At 39.2% G+C, this 23,517-nt stretch overlaps 1 protein-coding gene across 3 annotated transcripts in view; it reads left to right on the top strand.

Annotated features, from left to right (window-relative positions):
- Positions 1 to 530: 530 nt before the first annotated feature.
- Positions 531 to 23,517, top strand: part of C19H16orf87 (chromosome 19 C16orf87 homolog) — a 30,313-nt gene continuing 7,326 nt past the window's right edge. Inside the window, exons 1-4 of one of the 3 annotated variants that reach the window (XM_030833068.3) lie at positions 536 to 824; positions 6,906 to 7,002; positions 19,537 to 19,719; positions 20,933 to 22,442. In XM_030833068.3, coding sequence (XP_030688928.1) covers positions 759 to 824; positions 6,906 to 7,002; positions 19,537 to 19,719; positions 20,933 to 20,973 — 387 coding nt within the window. In that variant the 5' untranslated portion in view covers positions 536 to 758 and the 3' untranslated portion in view covers positions 20,974 to 22,442. Of the gene's footprint in view, positions 825 to 6,905; positions 7,003 to 19,536; positions 19,720 to 20,932; positions 22,443 to 23,517 lie in introns of those variants that run through there. The other 2 variants (XM_060288935.1, XM_030833066.3) reach the window with 2 other exon arrangements.

Genomic DNA, 23,517 nt, shown 5'->3' with positions numbered 1-23,517 from the left:
CGACTTATTCTTTCCAACAACAACCCAAATCCCCTGTATTCGAATGTTGGGCCGTCTACACTTCTAGACTACGTGTTTGAGGGCAGGCACCTCCTAGTATTCACATTTGTGTGGCAGAATTGGCCCTCAATACATATTTGACTTAACGAATTTTATACCTCGCAGAACCGAGTCCAGGGCTGGCATATAGCAGATTCATCAGATGTCTATTACAATTCCTCAATGATTAGACTCGCTAACATTTACTGAAGTTTATCAAACGGCAGGATCTGTGCCAGGCGCTTTACCTCCCACCGCCTTTTTCACTCACGTTCTCCTTCCTCCGGGGGAGGGGGCGGGCTCAGCACCACGACCCGCCCTGTCTGTGCATTCGTTGGTCGAGCCTGACGCCCGTTACTGCCGAGTCCCAGCCAAACCACGCCTCCACGCTGTTCGTCTGGCCCAGAGAGGGCGTGTCCATCGTCCCACCGGACAATCCAGTCGGTCTCCTCTCTTGAGAATCGATACGCCCTAGAGGACCGGAGCGGCGTGGGTGGGGGCGTGTTCCGCGGTCCCTCGGAGCCCGCGCACGCCGCGCCCCGCCCCCTCAGCACGCAGGCTCCGCGCGAGCTCGCGCACGCGCGCGCGCGCGCTCTTCAGAGCCTCACTCTGGCCAGCGGGTACCGACGGGCGGAGGCTGGGCTGCTGAAGTACGAGGGGCGGAGCCCGGGCCGCCGCCGCCGCCACTGCCGTCGCCGCCGCTGCCACCAGAGAGGAGCATGTCTGCAACTCGAGCCAAGAAAGTGAAGATGGCCACCAAATCATGCCCCGAGTGCGACCAACAGGTGGGCGCCGGGGGCCGGACACCGGGCACACGGGCCGGTGGGGCGGGTGCGCGCGGGCGGGCGTCCGTTGCCGGCGGCCGCTGGCTGTGGAGAGGCCGCCTCGCCGGGGTCCCAGCGGCTGAGCGTGTGGGCCGGCCCTTGAGCACTGGCCACCATGGGAGCCCTCAACCGGCCGGATAGAGCCCAGGGGTTGCCGGGGAAGCGCCCGGGGCCGCGGCCCGGCCGGTGCCCACCTGGCGGCGATCAGACGGGCGAGTATCTTGCCCTGTGGCCAGCGGCGTGAGAGGGGGCGTGGATTTATCGTGAGCTGACGGGGCGCCCTGTTCGGACCCTCCCAGAATCGCCTGTCCGGCTCCGGTGACAGCGGCAGGAGTGTGGGGCAGCAGCCCAAGTGGACGAGTTCGGTCCCTCAGCCCCCTCCTGCCCTGAAGAGAATCCTCGATGTGTCGACTCTGAGTCTGGGCTCCTGGCTCCGAAATCCGCCTTCTGCCAGGCAGGGTTGCTTTGTTCCCGTTTCAGATGTGTACGGTGGACCCCCAAAACTGTCCCCCCGCGACCTGGGCGGATGCTTAAATGTGACAGGCCCGCAGTGTAATAGTTTTAAGTTTTGGCGAAATATGGAGATTTTTTCTCTTAAATACATTTATTATATTTTTGACGTAAATAATCGTGAATCCTTTCTGTACGTGGTTTTAAATGGAACGTTATTGAATGACACCCCCATTGAAGCCCTTCCTGAGCGCTCCTCACTTGCCCCTACCCGCCGCGGTATCCACTGTTAAAAATTTGGCATTTTCTGCTTCCAGATCTTCTAAAATATATATATGTGGTTTTATGAATTTTAAATGACTGCTTTCTACACAGAATTAATGGTGTCATAGCTGTAAGTTAAAAAAATCTCATCTTACCGTTTTAGTTTAAGGATGCCTCATTTTTTACTAGAATAATAGAAGTTCCTCTAAACCTTATAATCGAATGAGTTAAGACTCTCAGTTAAAAGCATTAGTAAGGGCCCTATTTCACGCCAACATGCAGATCTGGGTGTGTTTTTTTCTTTTCCACTGAGAGGATTTTTTCAAAATGATTACCTCTTCTCCCTTTTTCTTTCTTTCCTTTTTTTTAAATCAGGAGTAATTTGAAATGGATGAAGACTTTTTTTTTTTTTTTTTTTTTTTTTGCGGTACGCGGGCCTCTCACGGTTGTGGCCTCTCCCGTTGCGGAGCACAGGCTCCGGACGCGCAGGCTCAGTGGCCATGGCTCACAGGCCCAGCCGCTCCGCGGCATGTGGTATCTTCCCGGACCGGGGCACGAACCCGCGTCCCCTGCATCGGCAGGCGGACTCAACCACTGCGCCACCAGGGAAGCCCTGAAGACTTTTTTAATAAGCTGATTTTAGTGCATACTTTAAGGAGCAAGCTTAAAGGTTGATCAAATCTTTTAACAGAAAATGTTACATGTTTTATTCAGTATCTTTTATGGGCAATGATAGATATGCTGATCAGAGGAAGACTGTGCAAGGAGAATTACGGTTTATTGATTGTTTGAGTTTATTGAGTATGCATTCTAAAAACAATTTAGCCATGTTTTCCAAAACAGAGTTAAATTTCCTTTCTTTTCTTTTAAAATTTTTGTTTGCGTTGGGTCTTTGTTAGTGCGCGTGGGGCTTTCCCTAGTTGCAGCCAGCGGGGGCTACTCTTCGTTGCGGTCCACGGGCTTCTTATTGCGGTGGCTTCTCTTGTTGTGGAGCACGGGCTCTACGTGCGAGGGCTTCAGTAGTTGTGGCTCGCGAGCTGTAGAGCGCACACACAGTAGTTGTGGTGCGCGGGCTTAGTTGCTTCGCGGCATGTGGGATCTTCCCGGACCAGGGCTCGAACCTGTGTCCCCTGAATAGGCAGGCAGATGCTTAACCACTGCGCCACCAGAGAAATCCTAAATTTCCATTCTTACCATTAAACTAAATTTGTTAAATTCTGAAAAAGTTGGACTTTTCTATTTAAGTCTCCTTGTTGAAGATTATTTCAATATTTAAATCATTTCCATTTGTTCCGTTTAATTGTGCAGAAGTATAAGGTTTACATGGTATGCATTATGCATTCCAGTTTCTGTAGGGCATCAGTTATTGCAAATCCTGACCTTGTTGTATTTGGCATACAGTAACCTTTTGGGGAAAATAACCTGTTTTTAATATCCTCGTTAAAAAAAGAGGAAAGGATAGTAAACTTGTAGGAGTCCCTGTAACTATTCAACAAAACGTGATCAGCATTTTATTTGGAAATATCACATTCTGTTTTGTTGTTACACACACAACCTCCACTCCAGCTGCCATAACAAAATACCATAGATTGGGTGGCTCAAACAACAGTAATTTATTTTGTCACAGTTCTGGAGGCTGGAAGTCCCAAGATCCTGGCAGAAAAGAGAGCTTTCTGGTGTCTCTTGCAGGGACACTAATGCCATCCTGAGGGCTCCACCCTCATGACCTCATCTAAACCTAATTATCTCATCTCCAAATAATACTATCACGTTGGGGGGTTGGGGCTTCAACATACGAATCTGTTGCTGGGGTGTTTTTGCGAGGTGGAGACACAATTCATTCCATAACAGGCTACAACAACATAATTTAAAATGTTGGTTTGTAGTGTTCTTTATTCTAAATACTTAAGAGAAGATAACATACATGGTGACTAATTCAAACTTTTGGTGATTCTTAAAAGCGATTTATCTTTTACTAAAAGTAACTCAATTGAAGAAAATAATAGATTAATTTTAGTTTTCTAGTTATTTGAAAGTACAGTTTCTTATAAATGAGAAAAAAATTATAATCCAGAAAGCCATTTTTAAAAAAAGCTTTAGAATACTGCTGTTATTCTAAGTTGCCTGATGAATATTAAATTAGAATTTAGATATAGTTTATAAACATAAATATAAAATCTTTAAAGTTTGAGGAGATTGCCTCAGTTGAGTAGATTTACATAAATTCTGTCTATGTGTGTGTAAGTTTAAAAACAGGTACAGAGATCAGCAAACAAGAAAGACCTAGATTTTCAGTTGCTTTATTACATCCCCTTTTACATTCCCCCATTTGAAAATATAGTTCTGAAACATCTAAACCACAATACTTTTCATTTTCAACGGGTTTCACATCCACTAACTCAAGTTACTGAGCCATTTTGAGTGTAGTAGTAGTCAGGATTCTTATTATTTTTCTGGGATCTCTGGTGTATGTTTCTGTTTTTGCTTTTTTTTTTTTCTTTATTACATCAGCTTTTTCCCCCTTTTAGGAAAAAATATTAGGAAATTTTATGTGACATTTAGCAAATATGTCTACTCTACGTAACTTAGATGCTCTTAGCAACAAAGAGTATAGATGGATTCTCTGTATTGTGGTTATTTTTGAGCTTTTTAAAGTCAGTGAAACAATATAGGGTCAGGATTTTGTTTTTTGCAGTTGTTTTTTAAGCCCGTCTTACTTGTAAAACATGCCTACAATCTAAATACCTATTTTTCAAGGAATAAATTGATTCACAAGCCATCAGTAAACAACACTTCAAAGTTTTTTCCTTGCATTTTAAAATCCTGAAAGTATAGCATTAGAACTTTCATTACTGTTGTCTTTGGCATTACAACTGAAATTTCATGGAAGTTTAGGTGTTTGTTTAAAATCCAAATTATACAATAATTTAAAGAGATTAATATAACTGAAGTTGTCTACCTCATTTAATAATTCTTTTTACAGGATCTGTATTGTGGTGGTGGTTAGTTGGGTTTTCTTCAGGGTTGGTGTGAGGGGAAGGAACTTTACATTTTCAAAAGGACCTTAGGGTGACTTAGCTCAGGCGCATGAATGTTCCTTGAGCATAAGACACTTTCATTAAGGGACGTAAATCAGCCTGTCAATTGAATTAGTCATCCCAAAGCCGAATGTACATTTCTCATCTAACTGTAGCACACTGTTAATTCTGGACATGGGTTGATATAATTTTTTTGTGTATAAGACAATTAAATTTCAATTTGTTGAGTTTCAATCGCTGAAAGAAAATGGTTGTTGAGTAGCAAAGGGTATGTTGAATAAGAACATCACGTTCTGTGTTTTTTTTGGGTAGCATTAACTTAAAACAATTTATATTGCTGTGGATGTCGTTAATGATGTGTTTAAGTATAAAGGAAATGAGTCAGTACCTTTGAGCTTGGTTTCTCTGAAGATGTGAAATTTTTAAAATGACAAAACATACCTATTTTAGGCAGATTTTACACTATTAAGAAATGTAACATTACATTTTCTGTCATGGTTTGGAAGAATCTCGTTACATTCTTTTTTTTTTTTTTTTTTTTTTGCGGTGCGCGGGCCTCTCGCTGTTGTGGCCTCTGCTATTAAGGAGCACAGGCTCCGGGCGCGCAGGCTCAGCGGCCATGGCTCACGGGTCTAGCCGCTCTGCGGCATGTGGGGTCTTCCCAGACCGGGGCACGAACCCGTGTGCCCTGTATCGGCAGGCGGACTCTCAACCACTGCGCCACCAGGGAAGCTCTCGTTACAGTCTTGATAAAGCAAGCTGTTAGACATACCTGGAGTTTGATTATTTTTATAGATTCATTGTTATTTTTCATAAATACAAACTAGAATTCTTTGTTCAGTATTTTTATGCAAAGAAAAGGAATTCTGCCAGAATTCTGATTTAGCTTATTTAGATCACATTTATATTCTAGAACATGAGGCATTCTCTACATAAATGGATGAAAGCTTTATAGTAGTGATTAAACTTTTACATAAGCAGAACAGTGGGCAAATGGAACTTATCTCACAAAGGGAATTGTAATTGGTATTCTGTGAGTACTTTTTGTTGAGATTAATTTCTGGTTTTCAGTGAATGTGCCCTGAGTCCAAGGATCATTAAGGTTAATATTAGTGAAACAATTGTGGAGGGAAAGCTAAAGCTTTTTTCAATGATTTTCAATAATATTTGGCTTTATAAATTTATTTATTTATTATTTTTGGCTGTGTTGGGTCTTCATTGCTGCATGCGGGCTTTCTCTAGTTGCGGTGAGCAGGGGCTACTCTTCATGGCCATGTGCGAGCTTCTCATTGTGGTGGCTTCTCTTGTTGCAGAGCACTGGCTTTAGGCGCTCGGGCTTCAGTAGTTGTGGCACACGGGTTCAGTAGTTGTGGCTTGCAGGCTCTAGAGCACAAGCTCAGTAGTTGTGGCGCATGGGCTTAGTTGCTCCACGGCATGTGGGATCTTCCCAGACCAGGGCTCAAACCCATGTCCCCTGCATTGGCAGGCGGATTCTTAACCACTGTGCCACCAGGGAAGTCCCTAACATTTGGCTTTAGAAAAATATTGACAGACTTGAAATGGAGAAAGGAGACACTTGTAAAAATAGTTTACAGATTTAGAAACAGAAGCCTGAAGAACTTGTGTTTTATCCGACGTCCTTCCTGGAGCTGAGACTGTAAGATACTAGATCTCAACTCCTGCTTTGTCCCACATTCTCTTTTGTTTGTACAACACTTTTGCCCCTCAAACGGGTTGTTGTAAACTTTTTTTTTTTCTATTGGTAGTAATAGGCATCTTACCTGCTCATGTTGGAACCTGGGTTGTTTTCAGTTCTTTACCCTTTTGAAATGTCTTGTAGATCTACCTTCTCTCCATTTACATTCTCACTATTCCAGTGGGGCCCATAATATTATGCTGGGATTACTTTAATGATTTCCCAATCATGCCCCCTTTTCCAATTTATTCTATATAAACTGCTTTCAAACTAATATTTTAGGAAATGCTACCTTTTTCCCCGTATATTTTCCTTGGCTCTGACCCTATTGTGGTTTTCTGTTGTTCACTCACATCAGCACATGTTTACCGTGCATTTGCTACATTCATGGTTATTGTAGTGTGTTACTAGAATGTGAAGATTTAGAGGACACAATACCCATCTCATAATTTGTTGTCAGGAGGTGGGGTTTAAATAAATCCACGATTCCTACTTCAAGTAATTTATCATTCAGTTTAGGAGAGTATATAAACACTGAGAAGTTAAAGAACAGAAAAATAGTAATAATAAATTGTTTCTTTTTTTTGTCTACAGGTTCCTGTTGCATGTAAATCATGTCCCTGTGGTTACATATTTATTAGCAGAAAACTTTTAAATGCAAAACACCCAGAAAAATCACCATCTTCTACAGGTAATTGTGAGAGTTTACCACATTTTTAGCTTTTTGATGTAGAAATTTAAAATTAATTTTTGTGAATTTACTATTCAATTTTTGTTGAAGTTAAAAATTAAAGTCTATTGAAGTATGTGTTTGGTTTTTATTAGCTATTGGAAATCAGCTTATGACATTAGTATGCCGTTTATTCTATTTAAATGTTAACTCCCTTGTAATGCTGATAACGCTTGTAACAAATTTTCTATTTTTTATTTTTGGAGTATGGAGAGCCATTGAAGGGTTTTAAGCAAGGGAGTGACCTGATCTGATTTTTTTTTAAAAAATTTAAATCTTTACTAAAGGTATAATTGACTTCCAATAAATTGTGCATATTTAAAGTGTATGTTTGATAAGTGTTGTCATGTGTTTACACCAATCAGTCACCACAGTCAAGATAATGAACATGTCCATCATTCCCATAAGCTTTCTAGTTCCCCTTTGTAATCTTTCCATCTTGTTTCCCACTCCCCCAGATAACCACCGATCTGCTTTCTGTCACTATTTTAGAACTTTACATTATATAAATGGAATCATACAGTATGTAATCTTTATTGCCTGACTTCTTTCACTGAGCATAATTTAAGATTCGGCCATATTGTTGTGTATATCAATAAGAATTCATTCCTTTTTATTGCTTAATAGTATTCTTTGTGTGGATATGCTACAATTTGTTTATCTGTTTACTGCTTGATGGACATTTTGGTTTTTCCTCTCATAGTGCTGGTACAATATGTAACAACTTTAAAGTAGGTTTTTGTTTTTTTTTTTTAAACTGGTGACTGAAAAAATATAACCTGATTTTGGTGTGAATATAATTTTTAGATACATTGGTTATTTTTTGTAATTCCCTGATATAGAATATCTAAAAAATTTTTTGTTTGAATTTTACCTTCCCATTAATATAGACAAATTGGATTTGTTCAGCAGATATATTTATTAAAAAATGAAATGTTGTTATTTGTTCTTTGATAAAGTCAGAACTTTATATGTTCATGATCCCCAAATAAGAGTAGATTGATTGCAAGTGTATATATGAGCACCTGCTGTATGCTAGGACTGTTCTAAGCCTTGGGCCTAAAGTAATGAATGAATTTACTATCAAGGCGGGTTCACTGCTGTCATGGAGCTTAATGCATTCTTGTAGGCAGGAAATAGAGAACAGATAAACAGGGAGAATATCAACTTGTGAATAAACGCCTTGTAAGAAATTAAAATAGAGTGCTGAGGTGTGTGACTGGAAGGCTACTTTTGATTGAGTGGTTGGAAGCTTCTCTGAGAGGTGACATTTTAGGCTGAGGCTGAATAGGAACAGGGGGGTAGTAGCCATGATAAGATCAGGAAGAAGACCATTCTTGACAGATGAAATAGCAAATGCAAAAATTTTAAGGTTGTTAAATTTTGGTATATTTTAGGAACAAAAAGGCCAGCGTGGTTGCAGTGTAGACAGTAAAACCAGGAGAGTGTTTGATATGAGGCCAGAGGGATAAGCAGAGGCCAGATTATTTATTTAAGGCTTTGTAAACTAGAGTAAGATTTTGGTTTTTGTTCTTACAGTGTGAGGAGAAACTATCCCTGGGATGTGCAATGAGGTGAGGGGAGGGTGGCATGCTCTGATTTGCCTTTTAGAAAGATCATTCTGACTTCTGTCTAGAGAATAGTTTGTGGGGTTACAAGGTGGAAGTGAGCTTTTGCAGTATGTTAACTGAGTGAGGATGCTGAGTTAAGCAAAGAATGGTTATAGTAGGAGATGATTCAAGAATTACATATATTTATGTCTGTGAGAGGTCTGTTTATCCTAGGTCTGTGGAGAGATGGGAGGAAAGCAGTTTTAATTCCATTTCTGCCTCTGAGTTTGCTCCCTTTCAACATGGTAATGGACTTACTATTAATTCATTAGTTCTTAAAGGCTGTTGCTGGATTGGTTATATAGGAGTCATCCAGAGAACTGTTAAAAATCAATTCCTGGTTCTTGTTTCCTAAGAGTATGATTTGGGTATGGGAACCTTGGAATGATTCATTCAGTAGATTTGCTGGGGTGGCATGTCAACTCAGTTCTGAGGCTCCAAAATGAATAAGACATGGTCCATGCTATTAGTGGGACAATTGTGTTTATTAGTTTTTCACTCAACAAATATTTTTGAGACCCTTCTATATACCAACAATTCAGGTGAGAAATGAGGTAAGGAAGAAATGTAAATGAGGACAGAGAAAAGGGACAGATGCTACAAGTGTTAAGAATTTAGAATCATTTGAAGGAAAGGGAAGACTTTAGAATGACTTTCAGATTTCTGACTGGGATTACTGGTTAGAAAGGGAAGATAAAAGGGAAGACAAGTTTTGAGGGAAAGATGAAGAAACTATGTTTGGATATAGTTGTGAAATATCATCCGTGTGGATTTTTTTTTTTTTTTTTTTCCCAGTTGGACATACCGTCTGAAGCTCAGGGAATAGCCTCAGCCGGAGAGAAAGGTTTGAATCATCATGGTTGTTGATATCATGGAAATGGATGAGCTAGTTCTATAGAGTCTATAGGGTAGGAAGAGGAAGCAGGTTCAGGGACTGAACTCTGGCAGACTCCAATCTTAAAGGGTAGAAGTGGGTAGGGAGGTCATGTCAGCTGAGAAGAAATGTCAGCCGCAGGAGAACAGCCAACAGAGGTGGTGTTACATAAGTCAGTGTGATGAGTGAGAAGCAGTTCATTATTATTTTACGTTTGGAGTTTCCTAAGGTTCTGTTGTTTAATAAGAGTAGACTTGCGACCTTGAAGTGAAGATGAAACATTGAAGCCTAGAAATCCTAGGGAGGAGGAAGAAGAACCAGCAAGACAAACAAAGAATAGAAAGGACAGAGAAATATCAGGGATAGACTGTGCTGTAGAACAAAAGGAGGAAAGGGTTTTAAGAAGGATTAAGAGTACTCAAAGCCTGGAAATCAGTTTGGTATAGTACAGACATGTACTGTATGTTGTTATATATTATATGAAGATCTGGCTTCAGATTCAGATTCCAGTTTGGACACTCTCTAACAGGTTAATTAACCTCCAGGGGCAGCTGCTGTTTAGTTGTGTTTATGTAGGTTTATAGTACCAACTTAGAGGATTGAAGTGTAGGTGAAGTGTATATGAAAATGTCTAACATAAAGAAAGCTTGGTATGTTATAGGTACTCAATAAATACTAATTTTTACAATTAAATTTCTTTTTAAAAATTTTTTCTGGCTGCATTGGGTCTTTGTTGCTGCACATGGCCTTTGTCTAGTTGCAGCGAGTGGGAGCTACTCTTCGTTGCTGTGCGCGGACTTCTTATTGTGGTGGCTTCTCGTTGTAGAACATGGGCTCTAGGCACGCGGGCTTCAGTAGTTGTGGCATGTAGGCTCAGTAGTTGCGGCATGCAGGCTCAGTAGTTGCGGCATGCAGGCTCAGTAGTTGCAGCATGCACAGGCCCTAGAGTGCAGGCTCAGTAGTTGTGGCGCATGGGCTTAGTTGCTCCACGGCACGTGGGATCTTCCCGGACCAGGGCTCGAACCCATGTCCCCTGCATTGGCAGGCGGATTCTTAACCACTGCACCACCAGGGAAGTCCCCAAGGAAGACTTTTATTTGCATAATTAAACATTTAAAACAAAAAAGAAACATCCTTAAAGCTCAGATTGCACTTATCTTAAAATCAAAGCTATAAAAGATTATTTGAAATTTCAGTGGGTTGAAACCTCTTATTTAATTATTGTAACTTTGTGTGACATGCAGGAGGAAAATAATCTGTTAAGTCATAGATTTATCTAGATTTGAAATGTTGAAAACTCACATTTTGCAAATATACTAATCATCTTTATATCTTCATAACATACATGAAAATAGGGAGATGGGACGCTAGAACAATATAGAACTTTGCTAGCTGAAAATATAGATAAATAAAATCTATTACAGAAGTTAATTTTAAATTGTAAAAATATATTAATTTCGGTGAGAGGAAAAGATGAGTGTTACAAATAAAGCTGTATTAATGCTCAGTGTTTTGTACAAGTGCATAGAACCTCAAGGCAATTAATTATTCTTTGATTCTTTTCTAAATGAGTTAGGAATGTAGTATTGTTTCTTTTATCCTTTTTAGGGGGTCAATATTAAATGGAGATAAATTTTTAAAAATTGACTATGTTGTTCATGTAGGATTTCATTTCTAAATTGAATGGTTGACTGAGAGTTTAAAAAGTAGCCTTGGGCTTCCCTGGTGGCACAGTGGTTGAGAGTCCGCCTGCCGATGCAGGGGACACAGGTTCGTGCCCCGGTCCGGGAAGATCCCACATGCTGCGGAGCGGCTGGGCCCGTGAGCCATGGCCGCTGAGCCTGCGCGTCCGGAGCCTGTGCTTCGCAACGGGAGAGGCCACAACAGTGAGAGGCCCGCGTACAGCAAAAAAAAAAAAAAAAAAAAAAAAAAAGTAGCCTTGAGGTTGAGTCTTCATCTGCCAATTTGAAGAAATTTTTAAAAAAAGAAATTAAAGGAAATACTGTATTTCCTAAAATTGAAAGTATCTGTACTGTGGCCTAAACCTTCAGTACTGTAGTAGTAATCTACTCAAGTATTTGGTCAGTTACCAAATACTGACAGAAGCAGTTTTTGGTGAGAACAAACTCTGTTCCAAATCTTTAAATTTAGTTTTCCAAATGGGTGTTCTGGGTGGTTTAGTGACATCAAGGGTGCTATTTTGCATTTAATAACAATGGATATACCTTTAAAATTTTTTCATTATAAAAACTGTAAAGAAAAAGTAAACTGAAAATCTAACTGAGATACTAGTTTATACAAGACTTCCGCTAAAGGTAAGAAAAAGGTTTAAAACGGTAAGAATTTTGGGGCTTCCCTGGTGGCGCAGTGGTTGAGAGTCCGCCTGCCGATGCAGGGGATACGGGTTCGTGCCCCGGTCCGGGAAGATCCCACATGCCGCGGAGCGGCTGGGCCCCGTGAGCCATGGCCGCTGAGCCTGCGCGTCCAGAGCCTGTGCTCCGCAATGGCAGAGGCCACAACAGTGAGAGGCCCGCGTACAGCAAAAAAAAAAAAACGGTAAGAATTTTGAACAGCTTATTAGTATTTAACTGTTAATTTCTCAGTGAGTATAAACTTTGGGTTAAGCTTAGTCAAATAAATAACAAAATTAAATAAATTCCATTTTTTATTGAGGGAAGGAAAAAGGGATAAAAATATTAAACCTAATTTTTAAATTATTCTCTAACAGGGAAAGGCTGATAAATAAGCAAAGTCCATAAATTACATACTCACTTTTGTAGTTAAGGAAGAAAAATGGGGAAATGATTATCACCAGTACCTTTTAGAAACCCAAAATGATTGAATGTTAATCAGTAGTAAGTGATCCTCAACTCTGAATTACTTGACAGTGAAGATTTGGTTTTGTTATTTCAGAAAACATTGTTCCTTACATGCTAATCACTTAAAATTGCTGTACATTCATATATGGAACATAGTTTTTATTTTGCCTTTTGATGAAAAAATACATACCTTCATCTCTGTGCCTTTCTTTAAAGTTCTTAATCATTTAGTTTATATAACGATATCTATATTCATCTTTAAAAGACATTTTTCATAGAATCCTCTGATTTCTTCTAATCAAGACTGATTTTAGGTCTGCTGCACAGCTGTCATGCTAAAATTTCTTTCCATTGTACTATAAGGATAATCCTACTTTTTCTTTTTTCTTTTTTTTAAAGATATTTTGATGTGGACCATTTTTAGTCTTTATTGAATTTGTTACAGTATTGCTTCTGTTTTATATTTTGGTTTTTTGGCCATGAGGCGTGTGGGATCTTAGCTCCCTGACCAGGGATCGAACCTGCACCCACTGCTTTGGAAGGTGAAGTCTTAACCACTGGGCCGCCAGGGAGATCCCTACTTTTTCTTTTTTTTTTTTAATTAATTAATTTATTTTGCTGAGTTGGGTCTTCGTAGCTGTGCATGGGCTTTCTCTAGTTGCGGTGAGCGGGGGCTACTCTTCATTGCGGTGCGTGGGCTTCCCATTGCAGTGGCTTCTCTTGTTGCAGAGCACAGGCTCTAGGCGTGTCTCAGAGCACAGACCAGGGCTCAAACCCGCGTCGCCTGCATTGGCAGGTGGATTCTTAACCACTGCGCCACCAGGGAAATTCCAGAATTTAGTATTTTAATCGTTTTAAGTTGTACGGTTTAGTGGCATTAAGTACATTCATATCATGTGCTTAATCATCACCACTGTCCATTTCCAGAACTCTTTTCATCTTCCCAAACTGAAACTCCACACACATAAAACAATAACTCCCCATTTTCCTCCCACTCCCCGCCCCCATCACGCCCCAGGCCACTACTATTCTTTCTGTGCTTGTGAACTTGAATTTGACTACTGTAGTTACCTTCTATAAGTGTAGTCATGCAATATTTGTCCTTTTGTGTCTGGTTTCACTTAGTATAATGTCTCCATCCACGCTGTGACGTGTCAGAATTTCCTTCCTGAATAATATTCGATTGTATGTACTTACTACATTTTGTTCATGCATTGAACAGAAGTTTTTAATTTTGATGAAATCCAAGTTGTCTATTTTTTCTTTTGTTGCCGGTACTTTTGGTGTCATATCCAAGAAATCATTGACAAATCCACTGTCTTGAAGTTTTTCCCCTAATCATTTTATAGTTTTAGTTGTTATATTTAGATCTTCAATCCATATTGAGTTAATTCTTGTATATCGGGGTCCCCAATCCCCGGGCCGCGGACAGCTACCAGTCCGCGGCCTGTTACGAACCGGACCGCAAAGTAGGAAGTGAGTGGTGGGCGAGCGAGCAAAAGCTGCTTCTGCTGCTCTCCATTGCTCGCATTACCTCCTGAACCGTCCCCCTGCCCTGCCCCTTCCCCCCCCCCCCCGGGGTGGGGGAATATTGGCTTCTAGGAAACCAGTCCCTGGTACCAAAAAGGTTGGGGACTGCTGTTGTATATGGTATAAGATAAGGGTCCAGTTTCATTTTTTTGCCTGTGGATATCCAGTTTTCCCAATTACCACTTGTTGAAAGTACTGTTTTTTCATGGCTACTGTTATTGAAAATCATTTGACCATATATTCGAGGATTTATTTTTGGGCTATTTTATTCTATTGGTCTGTATGTCTCTGGTAAGGCAGTACTACTTTTTTTTCTTTTTTTTGCGGTACGCGGGGGTGTCACTGTTGTGGTCTCTCCCGTTGCGGAGCACAGGCTCCGGACGCGCAGGCTCAGCGGCCATGGCTCACGGGGCCCAGCCGCTCCGCGGCATGTGGGATCTTCCCGGACTGGGGCATGAACCCGTGTCCCCCGCATCGGCAGGCGGACTCTCAACCACTGCGCCACCAGGGAAGCCCAGTACTACATTTTTTTGATTACTGTAGTTTTGTTAGAAAAGGTTTGAAATCAAGAAGTGTGATTCTCTGTTCTTTTCCAAGATTGTTTTGGCTATTTGGGGTCCATTGAGATTCCATATGATTTTAGGATGGAGTTTTCTATTTCTGCAAAAATATCTTAATGATATAGTACTTTCAGAAGGTATGCTTTGAAATGTTTTAAGATTTTTTTGTTTCCTGAACTACCTTTGTTCCTCATGTTTTTGTTTTTATTTTGTTTTTGGCCTTGACCAGGGATTTAACCCGGGCCACAGCAGTGAAAGCCCAGAATCCTAACCACTAGACCACTAGGGAGCTCCCTGTTCTGCATGTTTTATCTTGCTCCTTCTCTCTCTCACACTTTTTATTTTCTTCAAATAGCTGGTAATCCTTAATTGCCTGTTGATATTTATAAATGAAGGTCTTGGTTTATCAGTGTAGGTAACTTGCATGAATATCCTACACTGTTTTGAAAGTCTATTTTGACATCTCTTTAGTGTACAATTGGAAGAAGCTTATTGGCAGGCTTTTAGATGTAAATTAGGTGAGCTGGGGAATGCTGTTGAAATCCATGATTGCCAAAATAAGGAAGGTTTCATTCTGGGACAGAATGTGAGATCCTTTATAGTATTTCATTTTTATGAGGAACTGCCTTTTTTGTTTGTTTGTTTCTTCTTTCTGTGTTGTGGAGGGTCAAAGTCCCCTTGAACATTGCTTGATTCCCAAGAGCTTTACGTCTTTATGTGTTACTTTGTATACATAGGCCCAACTGTTCTGCAGTAGTTCTAGTTATTCTGATGATCACCCTGTGGCCTGCTGTTCCTTACTGTACTTTTCGTCCTGTCCTGGGAATATCTTTGGGAAGAAGAGCGATCCCTGCTATAGGAGATATCTCTTATTTTTATTTTGAATTTTAGTGTTTTCTATTCTGGTTACTTAGAATCTGTTAGCTTGCCAGTTTGCTGAAATTCTGTAATTTTAGATCGTTAATAGCACCCTTTCCTGTTTCAAGCACTGCAGGTTTATTTTCCTTTTTCCCTTTACCTTTTTACCCATGTTTGTGCTCATTTCAATAGGATTTTTGAGAAGATAGTGAAATAAATCATGTGTTCAGTCTGATTTTATTTATTCAGCACCACTTAACATGTGTAGGTAACGTTCTAGGTTCTGTGAATGAGACAGACAAAAGCACCCCAGCTTTCATAGAGCTTATATTTTGATGGGGGAGACATATTGAGCATATAAATAAATGTAGTAGTAGTAGTAGAAGTAGTAGTAGAAGAAAATTATAGAAAGACTATAGTAGTAGTAGTAGTAGAAGATTATAGAAAGTAACTTGGGCTGGGAGACTCAGAGGGGTGACCTATAAGTTGACATCTGAAGGAAATAAAGCCTGTCTCATGAAGAGCCTTGGGAAGAAAGCTCTAGGCAGAAGGATTAGCAAATGCAGAGACTCAAGGGAGGAAGGAACTTGTTTTATTAAAAGGAAGGCATATCTGCAGAGTACTGAACAAACTGGCTACTGGTATGAGATTAGATGGGTGAGAGGCAAATGTCAGGTCTTATAGGGGGACTTATAGTCTTTGGTCAGGAAATATGACTTTCTTTTAAATAAAGTGAAAAGCTAATGAAAGGTTTTAGAAAGGAAGCTTATTTATACAGTTTTTTTTAAAGATAATTTTGGCAGCTATTTAGGGAATGTGTTCGGTTGCCCATAGAAGTGGGAGAAATGAAGAAATTGTGGATGTATTTTGCACAGAGTACCTATGGACTTCTATGATGATAGAAGAAACAAGCTGAGTCACAAATGACTACAAGTTATTTGGCTTTTGCAACTGGTTGGTGCTATTTACTAGTATAATGAAGGTTGGAGGAGGGAAAATCAAGAGTTATTTTTTGGCACATCTGAAATGCTTGTGAGTCATACAAGTGAAGCTGTCAGGTAGGCAGTCTAGAGCTTTGGGAAGAAGTCAGAGCTGAAAGTAGAAATTTTGGAACGATTATAACAATAGTTTTTAATGTTTTGGGTCCATGGTTTATCTGGGCTCAGGACAGAGTCCTAAGACTTTAATATTAGAGATGGAAAAGAACCTGCAGGGAGGAGAAGACAGCAGAGGTGATAAAGAGGAATGGCTGGTGAGATGGGAGATTTGCAGAACCTGAAAATCAAGTAAAAAATTAATTTCAAGGAAAAGAGGGGGCTTCCCTGGTGGCGTAGGGGCTTCCCTGGTGGCGCAGTGGTTGAGCGTCTGCCTGCTGATGCAGGTTCGTGCCCCGGTCCGCGAAGATCCCACATGCCGTGGAGCCTGCGCCTCCAGAGCCTGTGCTCCGCAACGGGAGAGGCCACAAGAGTGAGAGGCCCGCGTACCACAAAAAAAAAAAAAAAAAATTAATTTCAAGGAAAAGAGTAGTCCTGTGTTGAAGTTTTGAGAGATGGTATTAAGATGATTAAAGAGAGGTGTCTATTAGATTTGCTGACAGAGGTTTTTGTCCTTCTTGATGATCATTTTCATTGAGTTGGGAGCTATACTGGAATGAATTGATGGGTGAATGGGAGGTGAGAAACTGAAGGCAGAAAGTACAGATACTTCGTTTTTGAGAAGTTGGCTATGAAGAAGTTTGCAGAGATGGGTGGGTAGCTGAAGGAACAAACTTATATTCAGTGTTAAACTCTAAAAGGCATACTATAAAAAGCTTTACCTGTTACTATTTCTTTCAACTTTTTTTTTGAGAAATTCTAAGCATACTCTGTCCCATCCACATCCACTCCTTCTCTTGTATATTATTTTAAAGCAAATTTCATATAATTTCAATTATAAATATTTCATTACATGTTTCTAAAAGACAGACCTTGGGACTTCCCTGGCGGTCCAGTGGTTAAGACTCCATGCCTCCAATGCAGGGGGCATGGGTTTGATTCCTGGTCAGGGAACTAGGATCCCATATGCCATGCGGCACAACCAAAAAGAAATAAAATTAAAAATAAAAAAATAATAATAAAAGATAGACCTTTAAAAACTTAAGCACAATAAAAAATTAACAATAATTCCATAATATCAAATATCCAACTGGTGTTGAAATTTTCAGGTTTCTCATAAATGGTTTTTAAAAACAGATTTCAAATAAGGTCCACACGTTGCATATGACTGATATCTTTTTTGGCTCTCTCTTTATCCATTATTTTCTCTTTTATTCCTTGCAGATTATATGTTAAACTATCACTTGTCCATTTGGATTTACTGTTTGTGTCTCCATGGTGTATGTTAACATATTCTTTGAATGATTTCTCTTTTTCTTATAAATTGTAATTTGGATCTAAGGGCTTGATGAGATTTGATTTTTTTTTTTTTTTTTTTGGCAAGACGACTTAGGTAGGTATTCTATAAGGAGGCACAAAGTCTACTTATCTCTGTTTTTGTGATGTTAGCTGCTGTTGATGTTTACATTTAGTTCATTTCAAGTTGAAAATGGTAATACTCTTATTCCTTCTTCAGTTTTTTAGCCACAGTGATTCTAAAATAAGAAATTGCTCTTCATCTACCCTTTTGTTACCCAGTGAGTGGTACAGTTTGAATAGAAAAGGCAGGGTAAATGCTTTATTCTTTTCCTTTATTTCACTTTTCAAAATAGTGAGTTGGTTCTTTAGGTGTTTCAGTCTATTATAGTTATTATTTTTATTGATGCTCAAATTATAATAGTCAACAGGAGCCTCTTCAAGTTAGCCCTTGAGTCCTTTAACAAGATGCTGGTGATCTTAGATAACTTTCTTACAGTTTGGAATAACTAGGTATTCTTGCATTATCTGGCATATGTTAATCTGAGACCTGGAATTAACTAATTCTCCAAGGATATGGTATTTGGAAATAACTATTAATATTTTACTTAAATTTATTTTATTTTATAGTAGCCTATTAAGCGTACTTAATTTATATAGCCTTTTATTTCATTTTATTTTTAATTAATTAATTAATTTATTTTTTGCTGCATTGGGTCTTTGCTGCTGCGCGCGGTCTTTCTCTAGTTGCGACCAGTGGGGGCTACTCTTAGTTGCAGTGTGCAGGCTTCTCATTGCGGTGGCGTCTCTTGTGGAGCACGGGCTCTAGGCACGTGGGCTTCAACAGTTGTGGTAGGTGGGCTCAGTAGTTGTGGCTTGTGGGCTCTAGAGCGCAGGCTTAGTAGTTGTGGTGCACAGGCTTAGTTGCTCTACGGCATGTGGGATCTTCCCAGACCAGGGCTCAAACCCATGTCCCCTGCATTGGCAGGCGGCTTCTCAACCGCTGTACCACCAGGGAAGCCCTATATAGCCTTTTAAATTGTTCTCTTTAGTTCTTGGGATATGAATTTTCTTATATGTTTTGCCCCTTTACCACCATGGTTTTAGGCATTTGGTGAATTTTCTTTCTTTCTTTTGAATTCAGGTACGTATTAAAGCAATTTAAAAAAATTGTTGTTTGTCTTATCCAACCTTTTGATCTGTTTGGAGTGAGAGGGGTGGCTCCTTGCATTAATTAAATCACCATGTTGAGTAAGGTTCCCCTATTGCTATTTATTTGGGATAAACATGCTCTTAGAATGTCAGAAATGACCTCTTCTGTGGATAAAGTGAAAACTGCTTACTTCCCTAGTATTTTTATATTTTTCCTAGATACTTTCTGTTTGGTTTTTATTGGGAACTTTAATATAAATATTATGGCTAAGGTCAGTTTTGCTTCTGTGTATTTGACATATTTCAATCTGTAATTTGGGTAGGGGGAAAAAAGGAATGGAATATTTATTTTCCTTTTGTAATACTTCACCATTTTTAACTTGGATACAGAGAGAAGGAAAAAGGTTGCTGTGGAATTGTGTGAACTTGTAGAGGCTGAAATTAAAAGTATCAAATAAAGAAACTTGTCTTCTGTTATAAGATTCCTACTACCTCATGTGTTAATGTGGATCTGAATTCTTTTGAATTTCTTTCTTTCCTGCATGGGTGAGGGACATATAGATGTTATGGTTGTAGTTTTATAAAATATGCCAGGCAGCAAACTCTAGTGCTATTTAGAAAAAAAAAGAAGAAAGCAATGAGAACATGGGCAAACAGTTCTTGCTAAGCCCTAAAATATATCACTTTTATTCATCCATACAGAAAACAAGCATGAGGCCAAGAGGAGGCGAACAGAGAGAGTTAGGCGAGAGAAGATAAATTCTACAGTAAATAAGGATTTAGAAAACAGAAAGAGGTCTCGAAGTAACAGCCATTCAGATCATATCAGACGAGGAAGAGGAAGACCTAAAAGTGCATCTGCCAAAAAACATGAGGAAGAAAGAGGTATGAGTAAATCCAAGCAGTTGTTTTTTTTTTTTTCAGGTATTAAAGTTTTCTAACATCTGAATTAGATAGTAGTGAAGAAAGTGTTTGGTAGGCATTGAACTCCTGGACTTAAAATTCCAACTCATATTTTAGTTTGTAAAAGCATTTCCTCTCAGGTAGATGTTTGTTTTAAAAAAGTCACATAAATTTAATTCTTATTGGAAAATTAAAGGCTTAAATTAGGTAAAATTCACCTTGCTGTAAACTGATGATAGTAAAGTTCAGAGATAATTTGTGTATGACATCCTGGATAAGTCTGTTAAAATAGTTATACTTTTTTAAAGATAAATCTGAATTCTGTTAAGACTTATTTCAAACTATTATACTGTGAGTTTTAAAAATTTACTCTCAAGTGTTCTTCAGTATGAATTTTTAAATTACTCCTATTCTGTTTCCTATTTTGAGGCAGCTTTTGGATAGTAAGGTGAATTCTTCTTGGTCTAAAACATATTCATATTCTCCTTATAGATTTTCTCTTTTCTTCTGATAAGTAGTGTGTCTACCAATAACTTGTTTGTAACCATCAACTAAAACTTCTCGTTTTCTTTGATTTATACATCTTTTAAAAAACCTTTTATTGTGGAAAATCTAAAAGATTACACAAAAGTAAAAAGAATGGTATAATGCACCCCATATGCCCATGAATATCTTTTTAAAAGTGGGACTTTCAAGCCAGTAATTAAATGAAAAAACAAGAGAGTTGCTTTTTATAATTCTTTAAAAATCTCTCTCAAGTAAATCAATGATATTTCAATTAAAAATAAATAACAATGTTGTTAGACACCACAAAAGCCTCTATTAAAATAATTTCTTCAGTGAAATGTGTTTATAACTTCTTATGTTATTTGTGAGTTATGCTTTGCTTTTTCAGGTATTCAGTCTTAGGTATTCAAATATAAATGTATTTTAGACATTGAGAATTTTTTACCTGTTCACCGTTTCTCTCTGCTTTGTGTGCTTCTATTTGAATAAAAGTGCTACTGTTAGGGAAAATAACTTCACTGGTATAGGTTTTATCAAAGTTAAAGATTTTTTAATATTGTATGGTTAAAGGACTAAGGTTTATAATGTCTTTGACTGTATTCTGTGAAGACTGTGCTTCTATACTCCTTAATTTCCTTGGGTAATTTTACTGCTTTTTCTCTTTCCTTCTATTATGCTGATCTTCCAGAGAGTTTGAGTTGTTTTCTCAACTTGAGGGTGCTTCTTTAACAATGGGATGATCAGAAAATATATGCTAAAGACTGTTTCAGAATGAAAACTAGGTAAAGAAAAGTCAACAGAGGGGCTTCCCTGGTGGCACAGTGGTTAAGAATCTGCCTGCCGGTGCAGGGGACACGGGTTCAAGCCCTGGTCCGGGAAGATCCCACATGCCACGGAACAACAAAGCCCGTGCACCACAACTACTGAGCCTGCGCTCTAGAGCCCGTGAGCCACATCTACTGAGCCCCACGTGCCACAACTACTGAAGCCTGTGCACCTAGAGCCCGTGCTCTACAAGAGAAGCCACCGCAATGAGAAGCCTGCGCACCGCAACGAAGAGTAGCACCCACTCGCCACAATTAAAGAAAGCACAAGCACAGCAACGAAGACCCAATGCAGCCAAAAAATAAAATAAATACATTTAAAAAAAAGTCAATGGAGAAAAAAGAAAAGAGGGAAATACTGCTTGGCCCAGAAAACAGAACATTCTTTACAGTTGAAGTAAAGGGAATATAACCCAAAGAATGGAAAAGGAATGCTTCTAGTCAGAGGAGATGAGAGAATAGATAATGACAGTCTTTTATTTGGGGAAACGAAGGCTCTGTAGTTGTGGTAGGACTATATATGCAGGTTTGGATCTTTTATTTCATGTTAACTTGAAAAAAGTGTTTATTTGGTATAAGTTGGTTTCAGGTATTTTTAGTTTATTATAGAAAAGTTTTAAGAAAGCTATTTCTAGAGTAAGATATGCTTTTAATACAAACAGGGAGGACCTCAAGGAATTTTTGTATAATAAAATAGAATCTTTTAATGTAGGCCAGGGGCAAGGGCATTCAGCAAACTTTTTCTGTAAAGAGCCAGATAATAAATATTTTAGGCTTCGTGGGCTATAGGGTCTCTGTCATAGCTAGTCTGCTCTGTCATTGTATCTGGAAAGCTGCCATAGAGAATATGTAAATGAATGGGCATGGCTGTGTTCCAGTAAGACTTTGTAAAAACAGGTGGGAGGCCAGATTTTGCCAATTGTATTTTACCAATTTTGCAGGCTGTATTTTACAAACCCTTAAGGCAGACCATGTTTTCTAAATATAATACTGATAGAAAATATGAACTTTTGAAATGTCTATATATTTTAGAATAGACTTCTTTGATATGCTTCTTAGTGTTAAGTAGCTACTTAAATTCAGTATTTATTGATTCCCAGCTCATAGGGCCCTTGAAGAATTTGAAGCAAGCTTTACCTTTATTCTAATAAGGAAAACCTGACAGTGTGTCTAAAAGCACATTTTTAATTGGCTTTACTGTTTCCTATGTTTTGAAAAAAATAGGAAGAATAAGGAATGAAAAGGAAATCTTTTTAGACATCTAGATAACAACATTATGATAAAAGCCAACCATTAAACTTAACAGTTTTGGATGGTTTAAAATAAGTCTTCATTTTATATGTGGGGGGTATGATTATTCTGGATATTAGTAAGTAGGAGTGACATTTTTTTTTTTTTTTTTTTTTTTTTTTTTGCGGTAGGCGGGCCTCTCACTGTTGTGACTTCTCCCGTTGCGGAGCACAGGCTCCAGATGCGCAGGCTCAGCGGCCATGGCTCACGGGCTTAGCCGCTCCGCGGCATGTGGGATCTTCCCGGACCGGGGCACGAACCCGTGTCCCCTGCAGCGGCAGGCGGACTCTCAACCACTGCGCCACCAGGGAAGCCCCAGGAGTGACATTTTGACTGATTGAAATATATTGGGCAATTCTGAATACCTTATTAATGAACATAGAGAGTTAATGTAGACTTCACGTTAAAGATGGTGGATTGAATAAACACATCTAGCTCTGCACCCTCCCCAAATCCTAGTAAAATGACAAGGATGAAAGGGATTTTTTTTTTAAAGGGCCAAGTCCCACAAGGGCAAGGAGTGGGAGAAGCAGCAAAATTCTGCAAAGTGCTAACTTCTTTAGCAGACCCAAGAAACCCAAATTGTAAACTCCTTTGAGGAAAGCTGAGAAAGAAAGTGATTTTTGTTTCACATCTGCCTAAGGTCAGGAATTTTTACCTCAGTTATTGTCTGAAAGTGTAGTGGTGAAGGTGAGGCTAAAAACAAGACTATTTGAAGTCTGTGTTTCAATAGCCTGCTAGGGCTCTTTACCCTGACCTCCCCTCCCTGCAAGTTTATCCTTTGAAAGGGAAAACACAGTCTCTGGTCTAGGAAACACCAGGCATCATTGAGGGCAGGAGTACCAAATTAAGATGAGGAAGATTAGGTGAAAATTGGAGATGGTAAATACTGAGTTCTCCAGTCAGGCTTTCACAGAGGAATAAAAAAATAACTTGGATATGATAAGTTTTTGCAGGGAGAAGAAAAAAATTAAAACTACCATTAATATTCTTTGTAAGAGAAGGTATGGTAGTCATGAAAGAAAAACAAGATGATGTTTAAAAGGAATTGCAGATGTCAAAAAAGTACCTGGAAAATGAACTTTAAAACGAGAATCTCAAAATATATATATATGTATGTATATGTCTATACGATTTGCAGAAATGTAAAACTTTAACA

Source organism: Globicephala melas, chromosome 19 (genome assembly GCF_963455315.2).
Source record: "Globicephala melas chromosome 19, mGloMel1.2, whole genome shotgun sequence".
NCBI classification, from domain to species: domain Eukaryota; kingdom Metazoa; phylum Chordata; class Mammalia; order Artiodactyla; family Delphinidae; genus Globicephala; species Globicephala melas.
This window is presented reverse-complemented; position numbering and strand designations above follow the sequence as displayed.